The 26,046-nt window shown below is 46.1% G+C and overlaps 1 protein-coding gene across 6 annotated transcripts in view; it reads left to right on the forward strand.

Moving 5' to 3' along the window:
- GRHL2 (grainyhead like transcription factor 2) overlaps positions 1-25,650 on the forward strand; it is a 172,806-nt gene extending 147,156 nt beyond the window's left edge. For 5 of the 6 annotated variants that reach the window (XM_047842321.1, XM_047842318.1, XM_047842316.1 and 2 more), the window contains exons 13-16: positions 5,722-5,816; positions 9,867-9,952; positions 20,464-20,528; positions 22,667-25,650. In XM_047842321.1, the coding sequence (XP_047698277.1) occupies positions 5,722-5,816; positions 9,867-9,952; positions 20,464-20,528; positions 22,667-22,781 (361 nt within the window). In that variant the 3' untranslated portion in view covers positions 22,782-25,650. The remainder of the gene's footprint in view (positions 1-5,721; positions 5,817-9,866; positions 9,953-20,463; positions 20,529-22,666) is intronic. The other variant, XM_047842317.1, reaches the window with a different exon arrangement.
- Positions 25,651-26,046: the final 396 nt, after the last annotated feature.

Raw genomic sequence — 26,046 nt, forward strand, 5'->3', positions numbered from 1 at the left:
CAGCGCTTTTTAAATCTGTATATGTGAGATTGTCCTTGGAAATTTTATCCCAAGCCATAGATATTGATTCTCATAACATTAGAAATAGCTACACAAGTGACTGCTGCTGTGTTGCCTCCCATTTTCAATTCTGTTTTTAATTAAAATTTTTATTTCAAGGTAATGGCAGATCTGTATGTAGTTGTAAGGAGCCCACCTGCTTTTTGATTGATACATTTTAATTTTTTAATGTTAGATATTGAATTTAAAAACCCACCCAGTAGTACTCAAATCTGTATCAGATAGGCAAGGGGAATTAAAAAAAATATTTAATATATTTTCATCAGTTTCTTACATTAGTACCAGTTATTCATGCTTGTATACTACTTTGCTGTTTTGCAAACTGGAAGATTTAAACTAAAAACTCCTTTTGTAAATTTAACCTATATTTACCCTTGCCACTGCTCTTCATTTCTTCCTCGATTTCTCTGTTTTGCCTTGGGATTTTTTTTTTTTCCTGGTGCCTGAAGAACTCTGTTTAATATTTTTCTTGTTGAGCTTTTGGCAAAGAGTTCTCGCATACTGTTTGTTCATTGTTTGCTTGTTGTAAGTGCTTTTCTTTCACAGTCACTTTTGTAGGATAGTTTTGCTAGATACCAAATTCCAAGTTGTCAGTTGCTTTCTTTCAGTTTTGGTTTCCATCATTACTGTTGAGAAGTCACAGGTCTGTCTTATTGTTGCTATTTCACATGTAATTGTCCATCCTTCCCTCCCTCCCTTCCTTCCTTCTTTCCTTTCTTCCTTCCTTCCTTCCTTCCTTCCCCTTTTCCTTCCTTCCCTTTCTTATTGTTTGAGGAGGCTGCTTTAAAATGTGTTTTGGAATTTTCATTAAGATGTTCCTACATGTAGGTTTTCTCTACTTTTTTCCTGCTTGGTATTTTATAGCACTTATTGAATCTGTGGGTTGATGTTTTTCATCAGTTTGGGAACATTATTGGCTATTCTCTCTTCAAATAGTGTTTCTTGTGTGTTCCCTCTCTCCACGCCTTTGAGATCATAAATGGGTATTAGAACTTTTTATTGTGTCCCTATGCTTTTTATGTGCTTTTCTCAAACCTCTGTCTTCTTTGCTCACCAAGCATCAGCCTGGATATTTTCTATTGACCTAACTTTCAACTCTGTTAAATTCATCTACTGAGTTCTTAATTTCAGTTATTGTCCTTTTTAGTTCTAGGATTTCCACTCAATTGGTTTATTTGTTTTAGTAGATTCCAGCTCTGTATGTCTTATCATTTATTTTCATGGGCACAATAATTACAATTATTTTAATGTTCAAATCTGGTAACTCAAATAATAATATGCTAGAAGTGTGTTTTCTGTGGGCATATTTCTATTGTCTTTTTTTCCCTCGGTCCTTTTTATTAGTATATTTGATAAGCATTAGTTGAATGATGAACAATATATGTAAAAATTATGGAAGATCTGGATGACCATGTTTTTCTCTTGTGAAGGTTTTCCCTGTCCTCTGGTGTGCAGCCTCTGTGAATGCAGAACATTATACCCCAGTCAGGGCAGAACTGACACTAAGCTGGATTGCAGTTTGTATTAGCCTCAGACTACCTCTAATTTATCCTAACCCCCAGACTGTAGTTCTGAGGAAATTTTTTATGGGCCTTCCTTCTTGGCGGGGTCTGGAATCCAATTTTTGCCTCTCTAGCGTGGGGAGACTACCCAAACATCCTCTATGATTTTCAAGAGCTCTCTGCTTAATTTTCTAGTCTCCTGTCCTGTGCAGTTTAGCGACTTGGCACATGCCTTGGAAGGAATACTGCATTGTCTGGCTCACTTCTCTGTGCTTCCCTACTCTCTGGAAGTTTTCCCATAAGCCTTAGATATCTTTGCAGCACCAAATACCAATTTCTGTTTCTCTAACTTCATAAGATTGCCAAAAGCTGTGCGTATGTGCCTTTGTCCCTGCGTATGTGCCTCTGCTAGGATTATCACCCTCTGCTCCCAGTTGAGAACTAGCTCTGAGGGAACAGTGGCTCACTGATCACCAGCTCACCTTCTTTGTGTTCTCTTCCCTGAGATTTCTGCTCCTGAAGCGCTCGCTGGCTGCCCCATCAGCAGTCTCCAATACCTTCAAGAGGTCTTCTGTTTGTTTTTTAAATTTTATACAGTTTCACATTGTTCTTGGCTAGAACACTGGCTTGCCACAAGCTACAACATCTTGTCCGAAACAGGAATATCTGTATTTCCTCTTCAAATAATCCTTCGGGGGGGTCTACTGACCTGGTTATTCCTTGCATTTTTGAGCTTGTAACTCCAGTAATCATTACGAAATCTAGATGTGGGTTTTGTTTGTGTTTTGCTAATTCGGTCAGATGAATTCTATCACTGCCCCAAACTAGTATTGATTAAAGTCATTTTGGGATGATTACCCAACAAGTCATGTGTTATTGAAATCAATTGAGATCCTACTCCATACTGTAGGAGACCTTGTAAGGACTTGAACATAAGAGGGCCTCCTCTTTTCTGAGGCTACATTTTCTGAGGGGAGGAAGCTCAATTCATTTGAGGCAGACATGGTAATTAGCACACATAGACCATAAGCAGAGTTGTGAAATAGACAAACTGTGTCTCCATGGTGGCTGCAACTCATTTCTGCTTTATTTTGCTGCCTCCTCACTGGGGGCAAATGGCTAGTGCACCTCAGCTTGGCAGGTGTGGCCAGAGACCCGGGCCTCAGAGCTGAACACCTTCCCAAATTTTTTCTGATGAGACTTAGCAGTTTGTGTGTACCTCAGCGACTTTCTTTCCCTGAGATTGACCCCACAAGGCAATGGCTTCATGGACTGCTAAACCTGGGGTCACTCACAGCCACACATTTGCCAGCGAAATAGAGGTTGATGTCAGGGGAAGCACCTTCTTCTGTTTCTCTGGTCCTTCTCTGGTACTGCAGTGGTACAATACAGTGTAATTGGACAAGGCATTAGGAGACCTGGAATTTGTGTCTTTTCGCCTATTAAGTGAGTCTGTCATATCTGGCCCTCTTTTCTTGCCTTTGAAAATAAATGAAACATTTGAATCCAGACCACACAAACTGATTGACTCCTGCTGGGTTTATTGATTCAAAAGTGTGAAAAAGCATTTTTTTTTTGCCCTCCCAAGAGACATGTGGTTTATCCAAGATGTTATTTTAATGGCAGAGTTTGTCATGGCTCAGAATTGGGTGCTATCAAAAGTCAGCAGAACTGGAGAAACATAAATAGATCTTGCTTGGTGAGAAAAAGAAAATCACTGGTTTAGGAACCCTCACACAGCAGGAGAGCATGTCTGGTGATATTTCAGGCTCTGTACCTGTTACTAAATATCACCAGACTGGAGCTGTGTGAATAGATTTTTAATCATCTGTTCTCAAGGTCACGGTCACTCCATTTCCAAGACAATGGAATAACATGACCTGCTTTTATGATAACAGAGTGAGGTGAAGACAGAAGAAACAGTGCCCTAACAGTTTATTACTGGCACGAACTGGGACTTGAGTTTGAGTTTTCCCTCTAGCTGTGTTCGCCATTTGGCTTACTAGGGAATAAAAGAGAATGCTGACTCTTAATATGGATTTCTCATGCCCTCACTCATCATCACCTCAGATTCTGAGCACCTTTATCATGAGGTTGTCCCTCAAAGCCACATTCTCTAAACAGTCTGTTTTACTTATTAGCTGCATTGCCCTGTACTTATTCACTAAAATAGGGATAAGATTACACCTTGCCCTGGCTGGCTTACACAGGGTTCATGAGACCTAACTGACCAACAAGATGAAAAGTACTTTGTAAAATATGAAGTTATTTAAAAAAATTGATAGGCCTTTTTGGAACACTTAGAGTATACGATGATAAATTAAAGTATTGTTGGTTTAATAATTTAAACTATTAGAGTTAATAGAAATACTTACTGAGATGTCCATACTTTTGTACCACTTTGTACCTCTGGACCCCACCACTGGCTTGACTTGAGAACCATAAATAGCTTCTTAATGACAGCAATGCCAATGGGGAGTTGCCTTTGAAGCAGGGGTTTGTATTATCTTGGAAGTTTGGTATTGATATAATGTCAACCTGCCGTGCAGGAAGCTTTTCCAACATGGGTCCTTAACTTGGACCAAAGTGGACTATTTGTTCTCTGATGGTACATGGAAACTTGGACGTCTTTCAAGGTCTCTGCCATATTTATTCTTCTCTCTCTCTCTCTCTCTCTTTCTCTCTCTCTCTCTCTCTCTCTCATCTCTCCGCCTTTAATCATCATTGTCCTCATCATCTCTAACAAGTAGCACTTATAGCAGGCAACCTTATTTGTGCTCTCTGTATGTCGAATTTATTTAATTCTTTCAACAGCCTCCTTTTAAAGACAAGGAATCTGAGACTCAGGGCAGTTGAGGAACTTGTCCATATTCCCATAGCTAGTAAATTGTAAAGCAGGGGTTTAAACCAAAGTAGTCTGGATCCAGAGTTCACTTCTTAACAATTCTACTGAACTGCCTGTCTGGCATTGCTTCATGTGCCTGGTTCCAGGCATCTCCAGAGACAGTAGAAATTTCTCAATGTCTGTCTACTCCCTTGAGGGCTGGAAGAATACCAAGACTCCATTCAGGAGCATTTTCTCCGTGTCTGAGCCCGTTCAGGCTGCTATTACAAAATACCATAAACCGGGTGGTTTAAGCAACAGAAATGTGTTCTGGAGGCTAGAAGTCTGAGATCAGGTGCCTGTATGGTTGGTGTCTGGTGAGAACCCTCTTCTGGCTTGCAGATGGCCCTCTTCCCGCTGTGTCTTCACATGGCAGTTCTTTCTTATTAAAGAAAGAACTTATTAAAGAATGACCCCACCCCTGAATGTCACCTTACTGGAGAGTGGGGTTTCAGCATATGCATTTGGCACACACCTGCAGCCCGCAGTACCCAGCATCACTGACTTCTCTTCAATGACAGTCTGTCCTTCTAAAGCTCTCCCTTTCCTTAAAGAGGCCAGAATGGTCAGGAACTTTGGGAGGAAATGCAGAACCACCAGCATGGCTCCGGTGGGGACATGTGGGGACCCAGCACCATATGGGATCCAGGGAGCGGAGGGAGGGGATCCACGGGAGGAAACGGCTGGGCAGCCAAGGTCTGGGTCTCTCGAGAACTTCCACCACTGCGGTCCCATCTACTTCAGCCAGACAGAGCCATAGATGAGCAGAAAGTCGGGGCAGCCTCAGAACTGACAGCCAGCCAGGCGAGCCCATACCATCTCCATAGGGCCCCCCCCCTCGTGCCCTCAGGGGCTGGCAAGAAAGTGCAGGACACTCAGGCCCCAGCTAGATGGGAGGGGTTGATAACTTGGAGACCACAGAGACCCCAGGGCTCACTCCTGCTCTCCCCACCCCAGCCCCGATCTTTTGAGCAGGAAGGAGGTTAGGTGCGGGATGGAGTGGCTGAAACCCAGAGGTCTCATCTTGGGTCCATATTCAGCAATGAGGAGTATATGTTTGGTCCATGCCCCAAAGACATGGGCACGTGTGTTCTGCCCCAGACAGGGATGACCTGGGACCTGTAGGGGGAGGAGGGAGGTTGCTGAGTGGATCCAGTTGTGGAAAACTAAGGATGGTATAAGCCAAAGAAAAAGATAGCCCCAGAAACGCACACGTGAACCTTTCTTTTGGCCCCCTGCATGCTCTACTTAACAATTTCTGCCCATCTTTTCTAGCAGCAGTGTCCTTGTCAAACGGATGTTCAGGCCCATGGAAGAGGAGTTTGGCCCAGCACCTTCTAAGCAGATGAAAGAAGAAGGGATGAAGCGAGGTATCTCCTCACTGGCATTGCCAAGGTTACCCACCCTCCCATCATGAATGGTGGGGGCGCTTCACAGGGACGACCGTGCAGCCCCGCCCAGGCCCTGTGCTTGAGGGCTGGCCTGGGGATTGTTTATTGACACAGGAAAGTCCACAGTCTTTTCCTTCACTTTCAGTCGTATCCTTGTAAGCACCATAAGCAAACATTTATTCTTTCTGGGCACCGGTTCTCTCCTTTGCCTTGGGAGAAACGTAACCAGTGAGGTCAGAGGTTAAAAAGAAACTTGTGCTGCATATGTGACAATAGCATCTCATAAGAATCGTTCCGTAGATGCAAAGGATTAACCTCGTCCAAATAACGTGAGTTCTGACCTCACAACTGACTTTCTCGCAGTCAAGGATCTTACTCCACTTCATCAAGAGAGTAAGAAACAAAGCGAGAGTGTGTCAATGTCTTGCTCAGCATGTCGAGGCTCTACGTGACTCACTGGCCTTCCTTGGAGCAAGAGGAAAGTGTGGGGAATGGCCGTTTCCCCCCATATCCTGCTATAGCCAACACCAGGAGCTTCCAGAGATCTTAGACATATGGTACCGGAATTTCAGTGAGTCAGGTTACCAGGTTAAATATGTTCGCCGTCCACACAGGCTTGAGTTGTTTGCTAATGAGACATTTTCTTTTCTGTTTGTTGCAATGGGATTTGCATAATGGTCAAGAGCATCCCCTCTGTAGCCTACCTCAGCCCTTCAGAGTTGTATGACTTTGGGAAGAACCTCCTGCCCCTTCAAGTCCTCATTTTTAAAACAGGGCTGACAAGAGTTCCTACCTTTAGAGTCCCTGTGAGGACCGGTGAACTTTAATGTATGTAAAACACTTAACTCAGGTGCCTAGCACATAGTAAGCACCCTGTTCACTATTGTAGCTGTGAGTTTTATTATTAGATCTGCATCTAGTTACGGTCTATTCATCGTGAATAAGTAATTCGTGTTTCAAAATGGAAAGAGCATGAATACCTGGGTGGTGTTAATTACATTAGCAACATTTATACCTTTAAAAGACTGGCTGATTTCACAGGCTTACCATCAAACATCCAAGTGCATTTTGAGCACCATTCCCGCGTGCCTTTTATATCGCATACTTCAGAATGAAGGCAGAATTATATGGAAATGAAGAATCACACAGGCGACAGGAATTGTAGCTCCCATCCATATCTAGTGCATGCTGGCTAGTCCAATGGTTGTGTTTTTCAGATTAGTTTGAGACTGTGAGGTCAGTACAAAAATTGCCACTGGGAATTTTATCGGGCTGTGACAAAAAAGCAAGTCTGCGGCCTTCGAAACCTCTAAATCATAGAGACACATGAGGGCGCTGCAACCCACCAGCAATAGAGAAATGTTCTCCTGGGAGTGGCTTTTCTTTGGAAAAAGGACAGTGGAGTTACTGAGCCCCTCGCCTGGAGCTCCCAGTCTGAGCTGGTCTTTCACAAACAGGAGGAATCAGGGTCAGTGATGGTTGCTATTGTTTATTCCTTGGAAGTTCTCCAGGAGAGAAAATGATCGTAATTATCACCAATGCCATTCTTTGTTGTTCTGCCTTGGTAGCTACTTCTCCGGGTGGCTCCGTGGGAGTCACTTGGAGCCTGCCCCTGTGGCCGTCTGCCTCTCCTGTGGTGTCTGGGATGCAAGATGGTCCTTAATGCTGTCGTTAATGGAGTTGATTATTTGAGTGTCCTCCCTCAGATGCACAGTGACAGAAGCGGACGCCCTGGGGCAGGCTGTGGGGGTGTGCTGTGAGCCCAGCGTGCCCTGTGTGACTGTCAGCATGCCCAGCCGAGGGGGGGGGGGCGGGGGACGGTGGCACGACCCTGTTTCTCCCACAGCCCATCAACACGCCTCCATCCCGCCTTTAACCCCTTACGGTGACACTTGGGGCAAGAGTATCAGCCATGCTCTTTCAAAGACAATGATTTTAAAAGAAGTTTGTAAACCCAATGGAAGCAGTACTCATTTTAATAGAATATGTTTGGGGTTTCCTTAGTGTCAGCCTGCTGGAAAGTACATTTTTCTGTTGGTGGCTGCAGGAAGAAGTTACAGAAGGTTCGCTGTAACAGCCGCCATATTTTAAAATTGAATTTTCCTCATCTAGTTGTACCTGGGGGGTGGGGGGGGACCTGTGGTCTAATTGTTTCTCATTGTACTGCTGACGCTGAGTCCTCTTACATTGCCGTTAGGTCACCAGATCATTTTAGCTGAAATGGAAACTATCAAATATTCCTTCCAAAGGACTAAGTTTTGACATCTTTGGAGACACGCTCAATGTGTTTATTTAATTGGTAGTTTATTTTTATACTTGGTAAAGAGAAGAAACTTTGCAATACTTCAGGGTTGTTTTTTTTTCTTTTTTGTCGTGCACAAACTGAACATCTGCTGTCTACAGAAAGAAAATGTAGGCAGAACCCATGTGCATTCACGTAGACTCTGCCTTTATAAAGCAAGCAGCTTTAATGACGTCCTTGGGGACTGGGGAGGGGTGGGAAGAAGGGGCAGGAGTTTGAGTTAGAGTGGGTTTCATTTTCTGGCTCCAACTTCATTCTTTCTGGTGGTGACTGTAGCTCTCTTGACTATGGTCAGAGGCTCAGCAGAGTTTCTTTTTTCTTTTTCTTTTTTAAAGTTTATTTCTTTATTTTGAGAGAGTGCGTGGGAGGGGCAAAGAGAGAGAGAGAGAGACAGAGCTCTGGTGTGGGGGCTTGAACTCACAAACCATGAGATCATGACCTGAGCTGACATCGAGTCGGACGCTCAACTGAGTCACCCAGGCGCCCCTCAGCAGGGTTTCTTCACTGTACGTTCTTCCTGGAATAGCCAGGTGCAGGGGGCTTCAGTCTTGGCCTTGTCCCTCCGTCTGAAGTTAGAGCCAGAAACCACATCATTGGAAGAAGGAGAGAGAAAGCGCAGTCAGCTCAGGGGGGTGGAGGGTCACATCGGAATGAGGTCCCCAGTGTTTCTGGGCCACGCCCCAGGGTAGTGGGTGTAGGGAAGGGTCTGCCGTGACAGAGTGTCTTCTCTCTGATGGTGTCTGGGGTCCCGACCATCTCTCCTAGTCAGCGCATCAGCAAACTGGGACTGTTCCGTTATAGACAAGTGAACACAAAGCTGGGCTTACCTCCACTGAGGAAACTAGAACCGCGACAGATGCTTCATTGCGGCATGTGCCGAGGGTGGACCGGTGCTCGCTGGGTGCCGGGCACGGTGCTAAGCGCCCCACGTGCTATTCATTTAAGTCTCACGGCAACATTATTATCCCCGTTTTCCAGGGAAAATCAACACTTGGAGAGGGTAAGTGAGCAGAGCCCCACAGGAGGCTGAACTGGGGTCAAAGCCAGGCCTGTCATACTCCACGTCCTCCTCTTCTCCCTCGGCTTGCCTCTGACAGGCACCGGCTCCCTCCCGGGCCTTTGCACATGCTGGTCTGTCTGGCTGGAGTTGCTCTCCCTGCCCTCTCCCCCCACCTCCCCGCCTCCGGGAAAAGCCCAGGCCCTGTAAGCACTCTCTCATGTCTTTTTCCTTCTGAACTCATCCAACCCCGGATGGCTATCTGCTTATTTGAGGAATGCCTCAAATTCCTGCCTCCCTAAGTGACTACAGATTCCTTAAGGGCAGACCATGCCTTAATTCAGGGCTGCACCTCAGCTCCGTAGCACACAGCCTCAGGGGATTTGCAATATTTGTTGAATGATCAGATGAATACATAGGAGTCAGAGGTCACAGAAGGAGATGTATCATGGACCCACCTGGAGAAATCCACTGTGAATAGTGTGGGACAGCATCACAGCCTGCTAAGTGTAGCCTAGTTGTCAGTATACCCCATCGAGGGGCCTTGGCCCCCCGGCTGCTGGTCATCTGTGGAGGTGCATCAGTCACCTTTGTAGGAGTCATCAGGGTCCGGGGTCCGCGACCTCGCAGATACTGTCAGCCTCTGGCAGGTGTGTGTCAGGAAGTGGCCGGGAGTGGTGGCAGCTGTGTGGGCTCCTGGGTCACCGCCTCGCCTCTGCTTCTCTTTCAGTGCTTTTGTACGTGCGGAAGGAGACGGACGACGTGTTCGACGCTTTGATGTTGAAATCCCCCACGGTGAAGGGCCTGATGGAAGCGGTAAGCAGGGGGACCCGTCAGCCTCTGGGAAACCTGCTTGTGTTCTCCTGAGCTGGAGTCCGTTCGTTAAAATGCAGCCTTCCAGATGGCTCCAGAATGAGCTTTATAAAGAAAAAAAAAAAAAAAAAAAAACAGATTTAGGGAAACACTGATCTGACCTCCATCACTGTCAGGGCATCTTAAGGAGAAGGAAACTTTAGACAAACTGCCAATTCCTGTCAATTTAAGGCTAATCAGAGTAAGATTGCCGTACAGGAAGGTTAATCTGTGAGTTTCCATTTGTCTCTGCATGAAACCAAATTAGATACGTCTAACTTCCAAATATGCACAGAACAAAAACAATTAGGAAGTGTCTTGCGAGCTGTGATAGTGAAATCCAAAATAAAAATATGACCTCACGTATATATCTGAGGTTACTATCGGAGGTTATCTAAGGTGATGTATGTGTATATATCGGAGGTAAGAGATATCTGAAGTCCCTCCCTCCCTTCTCATCCCTAATTTAGTCGATCATGGTGGAACCTGGGCTCAGGAAAAGTTATTTTATATTTTATCCATCTGAATATGACTTTAATATGACTCTACTTTGAATATGATTTCTCACTGCCACTTTGTTTTTGTTTTGTTTTCTTTTGTTTTTGTTTTTTGAGTACAACTGTGTTATAGAGGATCTGGGTTTTCTATGGTGATGGAGACACTGCCAGGGGACCGTCCCAACTCATGTGTGGGTCTGCAAAATGGCTACATTGGAACAGCATCTTGGGTTGTGAGGCAAAACGTTAAAATGTATAGGATAGTGGAATCTCTAAGTGGAATCATACAATATGTGGTCTTTTGTGGCTGGTTTCTCACACTCAGCATAATGTTTCAAACATGGTGTAGTATAATTAGGACTCCATTCTTTTTGATGGCCGAATAATATTCCGTTGTATGGATATACCATATTTTGTTTTTCCAAATTCATCAGCTGATCGATTTTTGGAGTTTTTTCCACCCTCTGGCTGTTTGGAATAGTGCTGCTGTGAACATTCATGTGCAAGTTTTTATTTGAACTTTTGTTTTCACCCACTGAGTAACCTCTGCCAACCCTCCCCCCCACCATAGGAGAGTTTGAACTTCTGATATCTCACAGGGGAGTTCATTACACATTCCTTGCTTTGCTTGGCTGGGGGTATGGGGGAGAGTAGTGCACGCAGAGGAAAAAACGATTGGCAAACATGAGTGACTGGGCGCCTGTCATGACTGTGTGGTGTCACACATGGCACTCAGAGTCTTTTGTTTCCTTCCTTGTAAACTGTGGACAGTGCCTACCTTGGAAAATTGTTCTGTTTGTTTGTACTGCCCTTGACCTCTCACTATCTTAGAAAGAACTCTTGATCACAACAAAGAAGAATGGAATTATTGTTCAACCTGTGTCATATTGGGTCGCTTTTCTTCAGGAGCGGATAATTCTTTTACTCGTCCTGAATCTCCCACACGTTCATTTCAATGCCATAATATCATTACACATACAGATGTAGACACCTGGATAGAAAAAATTAGTTCTCTGTCAGCAGATGTTACTGAATGCCCCCATACTTGGTGTCACTTGGATAAAATAGAATATTTCTCTTTTCATCTGCATATTTGGTATCATGTCAACTAAGCCATCTGTGTAACTTCGGTGATTCACTTTGGCTGCTTTATTCTTTATTTATTTATTTATTTATTTATTTTTAACATTTATTTATTTTTGAGACAGAGAGAGACAGAGCATGAACGGGGGAGGGGCAGAGAGAGAGGGAGACACAGAATTGGAAGCAGGCTCCAGGCTCTGAGCCATCAGCCCAGAGCCTGACGCGGGGCTCGAACTCACGGACCGCGAGATCGTGACCTGGCTGAAGTCGGACGCTTAACCGACTGAGCCACCCAGGCGCCCCAGGCTTCTTTATTCTTACAATTAGGTCTTAAACCTGATTATGGACAGAGATTTTGTGATGATGATGGTGGTAGTGGAGTTGACATGAGTTTTTAAAGTTCTTTGGTTTTTCCCAGTGATTTTACTTAGTAATCCAACAAATGAATCTTCAGCTGCGTAGCCTCCTTGCTGGTCTCTGAGTCCCCTAAGGCCTACTCATACCTCAGGGCCTTTGCACCTGTTGCTCCTTCTGTCAGGAGTGTTCTTACTCCGTGTGGACAACGCTCACTCACTCTCTCTTTTTTTTAAGTCCATTTATTTATTTTGAGAGAGAGTGTGAGCAGAGGAAGAACAGAGAAAGAAGGAGGATCTCAAGCAGGCTTCCTGCTGTCAGTGCAGAGCCCACGTGGGGCTCGAACTCACAAGACCGTGAGATCAAGATCTGAAGGCTCACTCTCTTATATCCCTCGGGTCTCTGCTTACATGGCCCTTGCTGAGATGGGCCTGGCCATACCTCCTACAGAAATGGCTTTTCTATCGCTGTTCCCTTACCATGGATTGTTTTACTCCATATTTGACGTATTTAACATTTGCTAGACGTTTATTTTTTTTCTCCTCCCCAATAGAGTGTAAAGCTCACGAGCACAGGGACTTTGCGTCTTCTGTGTATCCCCAGATCCTTGAGCATAAATATTTGACTGAACTGAGCGCCTGCTATATACAGGCCATCATGCTGAGTGCTGTGGGTGGCATGGTTTCACATGCATTGCTTTATTTGGTCCTTGCAATACCCCCTGGGAACTTGGCATCATCACCATCTTACAGAGGTGGAGACCGAGGCCCAGAAAGGGGGTCTCCCAAGGGCTGATAGCTCCACAGAGTGGTGACGCCGACTTAAGCCCTTGAGTGTCTTACATCCAATTAGATGTCCACACATGAAAAGCTACTTCCAGAAGAATAAACTTTCCAAATCATAGCTCACAACAACTGAAGGAAAGAAAAGGAGGCAATAATAAACCATCAAGCAAAAGTACTATGTGTAGGGGTTGACCCCACATAGTCAGGTTCAAACTGGCCCTGACACATTTGAGTGATGTGACTTTGGGCAAGTTACTCAACTTCTCTGTACCCCAGTTTCATAATTTCTGAAATAAGAATAATAATAACGTGGGCCATCGTTATAAGGATAATGATATAAAATGAGATGTAGAGTTGTGCTGAAGATTAAATGAGGCCACATACATGGCACCTAAAAGTAACACATAGAAATACTCTATAGATAGATGATAGATTAGATAGATAGATAGATAGATAGATAGATAGATAGATAGATAGAGGATAACTGTAAGTACTACAGGGTAGGGAGGTGGATTGAAATTCCTCCAAGCCAAAGGGGCTAGAGAAAGGGGTAGGGATGTTCTCTGTTGTTCAGTTGGCTGATGCACACAAGGGAAGGGGTTGTTCAGTGGACCTGGTGGCACCCTCTTCAATTCAACTGAGTTGTTCATGCATGGCGATAAACGCCACTGCTTCCTGATTCTCTTGATAGGTCGAATGCAGCCACCGAGGAAGTGTTTGCAAGCCAGAGTCTCCTCCTTTTTAAATGTGTTTCTTAGAACCCACACTGAATAGTTTATAACCCCAAATAGAAGTCACTGCCTTCCAGACCAGGCTGTCCTGTTGGATGTCTCTAGACAAGGCAGACTGAGTCCTACATTGGTGGAAAAAAGTGGGAGTCTCTAAGTTCTGTCTGTCACATACCTGAGGTTTCTGGGCAAAGATAATACTCTACAAAGTAAAAATCTAAAAATTACAGCTCATCAGGCAACCAACCAATAACACATTGATGAGATATGTCCAAGATCTAGAATCCTCCTGGGTGTAAAGGAAGTCTTTGGGGTCTTTAAAAATATTAATGATGGGTTTTTAAAAATCATAGAAGTGGATCATCGTGGGGGCTCCCAGGTGGCTCAGTAGGTTAAGCGTCCAACTTTGGCTCAGGTCACGATCTCACGGCTCGTGATTTTGAGCCCCACGTCAGGCTCTGTGCTGGCAGCTTGGAGCCTGGAGCCTGCTTTGGATTCTGTGTTTCCCCCTCCCTGTGCCCCTCCCTCACTCATGCTCTCTCTCTCTCTCTCTCTCTCAAAAATAAACAAACATGAAAAGAATAAAATTAAGAAAAAAAGAAGTGGATCACTGTTGCAGGTAAATTGAAAAGCACACATTAAAAAGCAAGCACTCTTACTAACTGCTGCCTTCAAGAGAACTATCGTGCAGCACGTCTTTTCCTCGCATAGAGAGCAGGGCTTAGGGGTGATATCACCCAGGGCCTGGGCAGAAGGAATCAATCCTTCTATAACCCACTGACAGATGGCCAGCTTCTTCCACATGGTATCTTGCACAGTCCCACTTCTTTCCAGGGTTTCTGAATTTGCCAAAACACGCTTCCTCGCCTGGCATGGAGGCAGAGGACGCTGTGTCACTGTGGCGTATTATCAAGCTGCCACTCCCTCTGCCTGTGACAGTTGTGTGGAGGGCAGACATTTGCCCTTCAGTCTCACGTATGCCCATTTTCTCTAAGAGTTCAGAATCTGAAACCAGACTGCCAGATTCTTACCTTTGAAACCCGTCTCTGCCACTTATTAGCAGGGCAAATTATTTAATGACTGTCAGCTCGAGTTGCCTCACCTGACCAACAGGGCTCAGAAAAGGTACCTATTTACTGTAATGATGCGTCTGTTGGATCAGAGTGTTATGTGCCCCTATGATAGGCACTTAGTAACTACTCAATAAATGCTAGCTGCTGCCGCCACTCCCAGCAGACCCAAGTCCAGACTGGAATTGTGCTGGTTTTATGCAAATTGCCTAGTTCTGATCGTTATCCACTGATTTGTGAGCCGAGGTACTTGCATTCCTGCTCTGGGGCATTGGGAGTCAAACCTCTGAAAAGACCAAGAATCAGAATCACTTTTCTTTCACAAGAGAGGAACTTACAGATAGGAGTCTGATGGTGTTGGGTAGAAGCATGTCCCTATTTTATTTTAAAAAGAAGTTCCAAACGACACCAACCAAAGTTAAAAAAAAAAAAAAAAACCCTTTCAGGCCAAGCAGGTCAGAATAATAATCAGGTACAAATAACACATGGTCCAGCCGACAGCAAGTTCTCACGTAGGGAATGCTGATCAGAAATTCTTCCCTTTTTGTGCTGTGGCACGTCTCTGGTAGTGTGATGAAGTCTATGGACCCTGCTCTGAATAAAGTTTTTCAATGTACAAAATAAAAAACACAGGATTACAAAGGAAACCAATTCTATCGATCACATTGAGGTCCTTAATGAAAAATATTTGTGCTACGGGAATATATGCTCTCCTTATTCATGCACTAACATGATCTATGGGTGGGACTTAAAACTACTGTACTTTCTAAGTCAGATGGATGAACGTAATTGATATTTCGAGATCTGTGCCGTAATTCTAATATGACGTGAGAATATCTGTGACTTCCATTGGTAACAAAACTCAGTTACCGCTAAGACTATTGTATGTTCCTGACTGAAGGGAAGGTTAAATTGAAGTCCAAGGTTAGCGAAAATAAAGATGTACGCTTTCCCCACCCCAGTTCATGTGCGTCCTCCGGGCATCTGCAGACCCTAGGTTAGGGAGCGCTGGCTGAGACCAACCCGGAAGTGCTCAGGGAGTGGCGGCTCCAGGAACGATGCCCAGGGGACCCGCTCCTCCAGCATTGGTTCTGTGCACCAGCTCTGTTGACTGGGTGGGGGCCACGGTGAGCTCACTCCTGAGCAACGGCCACACCTCCATCCCTCAGCAAGTCTCCACTCGCAGCGCTCTGCTCTGGGTGCGAACCAGCGCACGTCAGCGTTTCTTTCTCGGTTGGCATGTGCAGGTGTGGACGCCAGGACCCGGCAGATAGCGCAGGTGCCGGGCTTGGGAAGACGAGAGGAAGGAAGTAGAAATTCTCCCAAAGGGCAAGGGTATTGAGCCTGGGGAGGCGTGACAAAATCTGCGCCCATCCTACCTTATTCAGACTATCTCACCGCTTTGGAAATAGCATGACGATGCTCAAAGAAACTTGCTGCTGTTAGAGCTTCTTTAGATAGCTATCACATAGCATCTTCCCCAGACGGTTGCTAAAGGAACTGGAGAGTCTGAGGAAGGGGTGCTGAGCTGTTACACAGCCAGGGTTCTGGGGCCCCCTTATTCCCAGTTTCGCTTTTCCGCGGTGTCACTTACCTGTGGTCAGACGTAGTCCAGAAGCAGATGATCCCCTGATGATCTTTGGAGGGTCAATAGCCTGACGCTCAGCTCATTCGTGTCGCTTCATCTCGTCACGTAGGCATCTTATCAGCTCACGTTATCACAAAAAGAAGGGTGTGTCCAATACAGTAAGATATTTTGGAGAGAGACCACATGCACATAACTTTTATTACAGTATATTGTAATAATTTTTTTTGTTTTATTATTAGTTATCAATCTCTAACTGTGCCTAATTTATAGATTAAACTTTCTCATAGGTATGTATGTGTACGAAAAAAACATTGTGTGTGTGGGTGGGTGGGTGGGTGGGTGTATACATACAGGGTTTGTTACTGTCTGAGGTTTCAGGCATTCACTGGGATCTTGGAGTGTATCCTTATGGATAAAAGGGGACTGCCCTACTTCCAAATAATTAAGCATGTGTGGCAACTTTGAATTTTGCATTTCTAATGAACTCTGATGTAATTCGGCTTATCTTTGTGACCCAACACATGATAGATTCTCTTTAGGAGATGTGTGTGTGTGTGGTGTATATGAAATATTAAATCTAGCATAGCGACAATATTATTCCTTTGTTCTTACTTGCCTTAGGTGTGTCTAACTCTAAAAGCAAACCGGGAGTATGGGCGACTGCTGTCCTCCTACAGTACTGTGCTTGTTCGTGTGGTGAAGTCTCCCACGATACTTGTTTTTCTTTCAAATCTGCCCACCATCTTGTACTTGGTGCTCAAGTGCTGTGCTGTTGGAGGCCTCAAGTTTAAGATCGCCACACCTTTTCCTACACTGTGTTTTTTATCATTGCATAATATCCTGTGCAACCTCATCAACCCTAACGCTCACCTTGTTGTCTACAAATGTCCTCACCCCTGCTCTCCTTTGTTTGCTAGCCCTCCGGCCATCCCCTCTTTAGCCTTTGCCTCCGGTGTTTTTCTGCTAAACATCCAGCTGGTTCTCTTTCTTTCTCGTCCTTCTTTTAACTTTTCTTTTTTTCCCTACGCTGACACTCTGGCTTTCGATGGAAAAAGGCAGTTCGTTCTCATTTGGTATAATGACGGATAGACTGGATTTTTCTGTCGTCTGTATTTTTCTTTATTATTGATTTTACTTTGCAGTTTCCTCTTGCTGTCTCTTCTGCTTGGCAGACTTATTAACTTGCTGTTTTCCACCTTTTCTGGAAAGTTACTGTTTACGTTTCCTCAGTTATTTCGGTCCCTCCTCATTTCTCTGTGATTGGAAGATGAAATTCCAGCTATGTTTTGCACCAACGCTGTGTAGCTCCCCCCAGCACGAGGCGAGGCCGTGAGAGCTTTGGTTTCTCCCTCTCCTGCCGCCTTCTCTTGCTTAGCCAGAGTGCGTCGGGGGTGCTCACCCCTCCGTCCCCACAGACCCCCGACTTCTTGGTGTTGCTGAGATAGTTTGATGCTTTCACTCTAACAAACGATGAGATTTGCTCCCTCAGTGTGTCCTTTTTACTTCGAGAATCTTTCTTTGGCCCTTATTCTGCACCCCCATTCCATCTAACTATGTAAACACCCGCACACAGTTACATCCTGATAACTGTCTATCTGTAGTTAAGTATATATCAATGTAATATAGATAGATGGAGAGAGCGTGTTTGTATACATTTAAAAATTTATTTATGGCACAATGCTAGTGGTTTGTTGTCTTCCCCCTTCACCTGGCTGAAACCTCTCTTCTGATGCATTTTCTGTTTAGATAACGTTCTTTTGTGGGTATGTTCCTCCTGGAGTATTTGGGCGAAATGTTCTCTGAACTTTCGCATTTCCTCGATACCATTTTTTTTTTCACCCTGATGCCTGAGGCATAGCTTATTGGTGTACAAGGTTCTTGGGGTGAAGTTCTTTTTTTTCAGTAGTCTAGAGAGGTTACTCCGCTATCCTTTGGTTTCTAAAGTTGCAGATGGGAAGACCGAAGCCAGGTTTATTCTTCTGTTCCTTTTTTTGGAGGGGGGGGGGGTGGTAACTTGTTCTGGAAGGTTTCAGAATGTTTTTATTACCCTTTGGAGATCCGGCACTTTGTTCAGAATGGCCAGATGCGTGTCTTTCCTCGTTGATCTCTCCCGGGATTCAGGAGCCCCCCGCTTTATCCAAAAACCTGGGTCTTTCTTCTATTATTGGTTTAATTATTTCCTCTTCTCCATCAGTTCCTTTTTCTCTGTCTGGGACCCTGGATAGTCACATCTTCTGTGGCCTACCTCTGTTCTTCAAATCTCTCTGTTCGCTTTTGTTTTTTAAAGCTGCCTTTTTTGTTCACGAGTTCCTCTATGCTCCATGTCTTTGCTCTGCTTTTGAACTTGTTTTTCTAATTGATCTTTCCTAATACTATTGGTTTGCTGTATTGACTACCAATCTTTCAGTTCATTTACTGAACTTTAGAATGTGTTTAGTCCAGTAATCGTATTTTTGGATCAGAATTTTGCATGTGTGTGCAATCTTCATAAGTGTTTTTTTTAATGTTCTGTTCAAATGGATGCCTACAACACAAGCACCGTTCATCCTCTCCACTGCCCCCAGGCCATGTCATTTTACATACTGGGCACATTTAGGCTCTGCTGTGGGCACAGGGCGGTCCCATCAGTGATGGAGCAGTGACGAGTGGCAGGCAGGCTGCTGGTTCCCCAGGCTCCTGTTGCCCTCTCAGCCTTCTTTTCTCCTCTGGGCTTATTCTGGGGGTGAGGAGTCCTTCCTGTGCCAAGTGGAGGGGAAGAGGTGGGAATGTGTGCTTGTACGTGGGATAAGCTCTTCCGGGGATGCAGAGCTGTCTGCCTGTGCCCTAGGGCTCCTCAGCCTCTTTTCAGAGCCCCTGTTCCACTGTCCAGCTGCCCCTGTCCCAGAACTCACTTATCCTAGCTGGCTGTGAGTCCCCCCCAGCCGCTGGGCTCAGAAGAGGCTGGTGGATCGGATTTGGGACAGAGAAGGCATGACAGACATTGAGGGTAGGTCTCTCCAGAAGCCATCTCCAAACTATGATTGCTTTATATTTGTAAAAGTGAATCACAATCATTGTCAAAAGGAGGACGGGGGGAGGGCAAGCCACTACAGAATGGTACAAAGTGAAAAGTAAAAGAGTCTCGTTTCTGTCCATTCTCCCAGGGTAGCCGCTGTTAATAGATTAATAGATTGGCAGGTCCTTCACATATTTTCTATTTCCTTACATACTTATTTCTTTAAAAACACGAATGGGGTCACACCATATATACTGTTTTGCAAGTTGTTGGCTTTTTCCCCTTCGTGTGGTAAGGACTTTATTTTTCATATAGGCTTGTCACATTTTTAAATGACTGGATGGCTTTCGACTGTGAAGATACCAAAACATGCTTAATGAGTGCTTGTTATATACGGTTTTCTCTATTGTGAACAACGATGCTTTGAAAAGCTTTGCGTACGTCTGGGCGTATTTCCGTAGACCAAGTTACTAGCGGTGGAATATGTGGGAAATATGCTTTTTAAATTTAAAGAGCTTTTCTTACATTTCCCTCCAAAAAGCTCGAGCTTGTTATTCTCCACCTATGGAATACGAGATTTGACGTTTTTCACACTCTAGCTGACACCATATTATCATTCTTCCAATTTCTGTGAGCCTGATAACATAAAATTCCATCCTACTGGTTTAATTTGAAATTTGAAAGTGAGGAGTGAGGTGGTACATTTTTTCATGCACTTACTGTCCTCTTGAGCTTTTCTCTGGGAGTTACTTCTTCACGCTGGGTTCTTCCTTTTCCCATTGACAAGAAAGTTTCATAGTATATTGTCTGTCTTCCGCTTCTTATGGTGGATTTTGCTCTACCGGTATTTGTAATTCTCTGTTGTTTGATCAACCTTTTGACCTTGTTTCTTCAGGTTTCATGTCTTCATTGGAATGATCTTCCCTCCTTGAAGATGACATCAATACAAAGAACTGACCCGTGGTTTCTTCTTATACTTTTATGGTTTCAGCCTTCACGTGTAAATCTTTGCTCTATCTGAAATTTATTCTGATGTCAGAAGTAGAGAAGGGATCCAGCTTAACTTGTTGAATTTTTTCTATGTGGCTACTTATTTAACCCGACATTGGGGCCGGGGTCCATTTTCTTTCCGGCTAATCTGAGATGATACCTTGATTGTAGATTAAATTACCACGTGGCTGAATCTTTCGTTGAATGACTCAAGGTTTAGGCACAGGAGAGCCTTGCAGCTGAGGCACATTGGGAGCTTGACTCCTGAGTGAAGGATACGGGCACCCAGGAGAATCTCCACGAGACTGAGAGCGGAGGTTTCTCTCCTGCCTCTGCTTAGCCTCCCCTTCCATGCTCATCTGCCTTTCTGTTATTGGTGTTACAGATATCTGAGAAATACGGACTGCCTGTGGAGAAGATCGCAAAGCTTTACAAGAAAAGCAAAAAAGGGTAAGAAAGAAACAACTTAAACTGACTTCCAAATCAGAGAAGTCTACACAGTCCCTTTAAAAAAAAAAATGGTGTCTGCCTTTTGTTAGTTCTGTTTCCACCTTTTGTAAAAACTGTGTGTCATCCTTACAAAGGATTGCTGAGCAGCTTGCAAACGCAGTGCATTTTGAAGATCTTTAATAAGATAGGGAGGGAGGGAGACAGTGCATTGTCATGATGCCGCCTGAGATGTCCTATTGCAATGTCAGAGTGGTGGAATAGAAGGGTCTGGAAGGGGTGAGGACACTGGGGAGAGTGGCAAAGTCAGCTCTGCCAAGTGTGGAGTGTGTAAAGAATCACATGCTACTCTGGGGTTGGTTTCAGGGTGACACATGAAGAACCAGAAGCGCTCAGGGTATAGCAAATTCTTCTGAGGTGAATATTAACAAAATGATCTAAATGACCGTCGGACCTGCTTATTCTCAGCGTTAAGAACAATAACTCATTTATGAGGCGTTCAGTAGGTTCTGGGCCCCCTGCAAGTGCTTTATATACACTGCTCTGTTATTCCTCCCCACACCACCACCCCCCAGCCTTCCTAGGGCTTCCTGCGTATGAGGGTCTAAGAGTAGAGGCTGCGGGAGCTGGATTTAGTCCCAGGAGAGCGTTTCCACCGAGTCAGCTTCTGGAGTTATTTTTTTACAGAAAATAACTTTTTCCTAAAGAAAAAGGGTCTTTAAACTCTTCTCTGAGCCTCTGTCATAAAGGAGATTGATTTGCTGAGATGCTCAGGCTTTCTGAGTGATGGGTCTCTGGGTAGAGCAGGAGTCAAATGGGAGACCTTTTCCACTGGAGCCCTGTTGGGATGCTCCCTTAACTGTATGTTACAGTTTTCCTCACAGTCAGTGCAATAGGCTGAGTGTATTCCTTTGAGGATGAGATGTGAGTGGTGTCTCAAGGTCTTACTGCCGAGCAGAAATCCTCAGTGCAGACATACAGTCTGACGGCGATAATGTTTCACTTCCATCGAGCGCCATGTTAAGCCCTGCGCTAAAAACTTTAATCCTTACGACAACCGTCTAGAGAGGAGTTGTTTTTCTTATTTTTGCAGAATAAACTGAGGCTCCTAAACTTGCCAGATGACACATAGCTGTCAAATGAGTCAGTTCTTTGATGGCAAACTGAGATCTGATTTCCAAATGATGGAGAGACCCTAGAGGTTGTTGGTTCTCTTAAAACTAAATCCACATGGGATAGTTGACCATAGGTCACACATGGTGAAGGGCGAGCTTCAGAGCCAGGCAAAGCCAATTTCTGATCTAGCTCAGCCACGAACCAGCTGGATGACCTTGGGGAGCTGATTGACCTTCCCTGCACTCAATCTTCTCATTTGCAAGGTGGTGATGGTCACGCCTACCTTCAAGACTGCTGTGAAGAGTAAACACAAGGTCTCTGAAACCCTGAAACACATTACATTCCCAATGGGGTAGCCACAGTTCTTCATCTTTCTCTTCCTCTGACTATGGAGTACTTTTTTTTTTTTTTTTTTTTTTTTTTTTTTGAGAGAGAGAGAGAGAGAGAGACCACAAGCAGGGGAGGAACAGAGAGAGAATCCCAAGCAGTCTCCGCCCTGTCAGCACCGAGCCTGATGTGGGGCTTGAACTCACGAACCATGAGCTCATGACCTGAGCTGAAATCAAGAGTTGGATGCTTAACTGACTGAGCCACCCAGGTGCCTCTGGAGTACTTTTTTAAAGTGTATTTTCAAGAGGCAGTATGGTTTAATGCAAACGGGGGACACGTGTAGGACCCGGCTCTGTCACTAGCTTACTGTGTGATTTCCAGCTCATCTCTCTGAGCCATAGTTTTCTAATCTATAAAGCAAGAGGGTTGGGTTGGATGCCTCCGGAGACCTGTTTAATAAGGAGTCGTGAGGTTAGTTCTGACCAATCGAGGCTTTGGGTTCTTCAGACTGGTTTCTGCAGGAAGAAAATATTATGAGGGTCTTCTTTTCCTGCCTTACCTCCTCTCTCCTCCACCCTTCCCAGCCTCCCTTGCCAAAGAATGGCTAGGGGAGCCCCCAGCCTGGGTCCGCCCTTGCCCACCGCTTGCTGTTGATGGCATCTTTGTTTCTTACCCCCCACCCTCCTCCCCGGCAGCATCTTGGTGAACATGGACGACAACATCATTGAGCACTACTCGAATGAGGACACCTTCATTCTCAACATGGAGAGCATGGTGGAAGGCTTCAAGATCACACTCATGGAAATCTGAGCCCTGGTCTCGGCGTCCCCTCAGCAGGGGCCCTCGGTGCATTCCTCCCTGGGAGAGGTGGAAGCCCCGGCCCAGAGCCCAGAGCCCTGCCCCCCCCACCCCCCACCCCCCACCCCCCAACCGCTGTTACAGACTGTGCTGGGAGCCGGGCGAGGCACAGAGCCCCGTCCCTTATCAGTGTGTCTGGCCCATCCCCTGGCTCCTGCTGGAGCTAAATCCTGAGCCCCTCAGGAAGGCGCGCTGGGCCTGTCAGACACTTATTTATTGTCCACCTGTTTCTGGAGCCCCGGGGTCCAGGCCTGCCAGGATTCTGCAGGACACTGCTGGCCCCAGGTGAGACCGTCCAGAGCCCCCCCTCACCTTTCAAGGGAAACACAGCCAATCTGTTCACCCCGAAGAGCCCGAGAACGCCTCACCTCCGCTTGCCCTGAGCGGCTGGTCAGAACGAGCTGCCGCCCGCTGCCGCCGTCGGGCGGGGTCAGAGGTGGACACCCGCGTCCTGGTCACAAGCCTTCAGGTGTCTCTGGGGAAGGCCGTCCTGCTAAACACGTCTGGGGGTTTCCAGCGAGTGGCCGCCAGGCCTTGTACAGGAAGACATTCGGCTACCGTGTAATTAGTAACCCAGAAGGTACGCCTGGCTATTATGTACATAGTGTTTATAATATGGCAATAATATATTTTACCTGCGGTACGTGGGCATGTTTACTGCCGCTGGCCTAGGGGAGACGCGTAGCTGAGGCTCCGCTTTCTGCGAGAGGTTTGCAGGGGACGCGCCGGGACAGGGAAGCGGCCTTCGGGCTATCCGGTGACTGCAGGGGTGCCAGCGGGCACGCCCGCCCTGTGGGCCGCCAGGCTTGCCTCCCGGTGATGTGCTTTCCGGCGGGAAAGGTCGGATTGTCTGAGGCCCCAGCTCCTCCAGCTTCGGTGAGCTTTCCGGACAGACCGCAGGGGGCTTGCGGCTGGACCCCGTGCTGGGGCCACTGCAGAACTTGGTGATCATGAGGACCGGGCCTCTGTGCAGTGCCTGACAGTTGACAAGTGCGTCTTTCATCTCACGTGGCTCCCCCAAAAGCCCAGCTGCGGTTCTGAGAGTGATGCCAACAGCTTAGCTCCGAATTCACAGGCCGGGGGGCTGCTTCCCGTGGCCACCTCTGCTCCGGGCTGCTGGATTCGGGGGGACGGGGGGAGGGGGTGCCCCCAGAGCCTCCTGGCTCTTCCGAAGGGCAGCCCCTGGAGGAGGACTGGGAGAGAGAAGGCCTGGTCCTCCCGTACATGCTCTGGGAGACGAAGAGTAGAAAAAATGCTTCCCTAAACACTCGCGAAATCATGAACCATCCTGGGCCGCTGTTCTCTCTGAAGGGACAGGTAGGTGGCCTGGGGGTTTGCGTTCGCCCTTGTGGGTTGAAGCACTGGCCTTCAGGTAGCCAGACACGTCCCCAGCCCCAGGTCCTGCACTAGGGCAGGTTCTATGTAAGGGCCCAGATTTGTTTGTAAAGCACTTTGACGTCTCACCCAGGGAGTTCTCTCTCCAAGGGCTCCCTGCCTCGCACCCCACCTGCCCCTGACGCCCAGAGCAGGACAGAAGGGCTGCTTCCAGCCCAGCTGTTTCTCCTTGAGGCTACAGACGATTTGGATGGAATGGAGAGCGGGTGCCGCGCCGAGGAAGATGTCCGGGTGATGGTAACGGGGCACCTTTCTGTGTCTTCTGGACACGTTATCCCTTCCTGTGGTGCCAAAGGTTTGCATCCCGGATTCAGTTCTGCTCCCATCTGTTCCCTCCTCCCCCGCTCTGGCTGCCATGCCCTGGACCAGCAGCGTGGGGACCCTCCTGGGTCCTGATGAAGCTCTGTTCTGTGACGGACAGATTCAGTGTTGAAAATCTATGACGTACTCTGCACTTCGCGTGCTCCTTGCCTCAGAGGTGGATTGGAACGTGACTGGCAGACGAAACGGCAGATACTGTTGGGCTGGGGCAGAGACTCCAGAGTAGGGAAAAGATAAGATTTGGGGCGTCTGACACAAGTTACCCTACCCTTTTTTCTCTAGTCTCTTTGGGGAAATGTTTGCTGGTCTTCCCCAAGGCAGAGGATGATCAGAGACGCCTTTGCATTTGTTTCCAGTCCCTGAGCCATCACCGTGGTGACCCCCACCTACCAGAACAAAGAATGTGAGGCCAGTGCCACCGAAGGGTGGTGCAGAGAGAGCATCACCTCCCATCTGATCTGCCCCCCATCTTTCTCCTGCCCCCTCTGCATTCTCAGAGTGTCCATGGTCTAGCTTGGATGTATGTCAGCAGGGCTTCGATGAGCACAATTTTCTGAGCAGAAACACTCTAGAAAGATAGGAAGACTTGCCTCTTCTCTTGTCCCTTCAATCTATTACACTTAAACAAATATGCTTCTCTGAAAAAAATCCATGTAAGATGAGGGACACGTGAAACAAGTATTTTTCTTACACATACCCACACTGCTTAGGCTTAATGTGTGTCTGGAGATTGGAACCAACAGAAAAACGCAGTCAGATGTCATCTTGGACTTGGATCCTGAAAGACTAAGGCACGTCCCAGCCCAGAAACTTACGAGGCGTGAAATGAATCAAACATTTATTTTCCTTCTTATTTAAAATTAGGAAAATGCAACAGAAACAGAGGGTTTGTGCCAAATTCTGTGAACGGCCCTTTCTTAAAAACAAGCAAGGGAGATTGAAAGATGGACAATTTGCTCTCGTGTTTTAAACAAAAGAAAAAGGCAAATGTAACTTAATAGTTTTGTAAATGGGAGAAGGGGAATCTATAAACTATAAATACAGTTATTTTATTTTTTGTACATTTTTAAGAGAAAAAAATAAATATTCATAACGTCAGAGTAAATGACAGTGTCTGGTGCTTTCTGTGAGGTGGGTGTTGGGGCTTCTTTGCCTTGTTGGAAAGAAGCCGCAGTGTGGCCTTGGGAAGATTCTAGGCCCCCTTTGGACACCTTCGGGTCCTAGACTTCAACACAGCAGGCACGTCCTCTGCCTTGTGCTCCACCCCATGGTTACAGGAGAAGAGGGCCGAAGAAATCAAGACGCCTTCACTGTGCCACGATGGGCCACCAGGGTGGTTATTCTTGGCCGGCTCCTCAAGGCAGGGAGAGTAGGTCCTGTCCACACGCTTTTACCTTCCTCACTGCCTCGCTCACGCTCGTCCCCATGTAAGTTATCACAGGAACTTTCTGGCTCTTTAGTTCATTTGTACCAGCCCCTACAGAGGCTGAAACCACATGGC

Source organism: Prionailurus viverrinus, chromosome F2 (genome assembly GCF_022837055.1).
Source record: "Prionailurus viverrinus isolate Anna chromosome F2, UM_Priviv_1.0, whole genome shotgun sequence".
NCBI classification, from domain to species: Eukaryota; Metazoa; Chordata; class Mammalia; order Carnivora; family Felidae; genus Prionailurus; species Prionailurus viverrinus.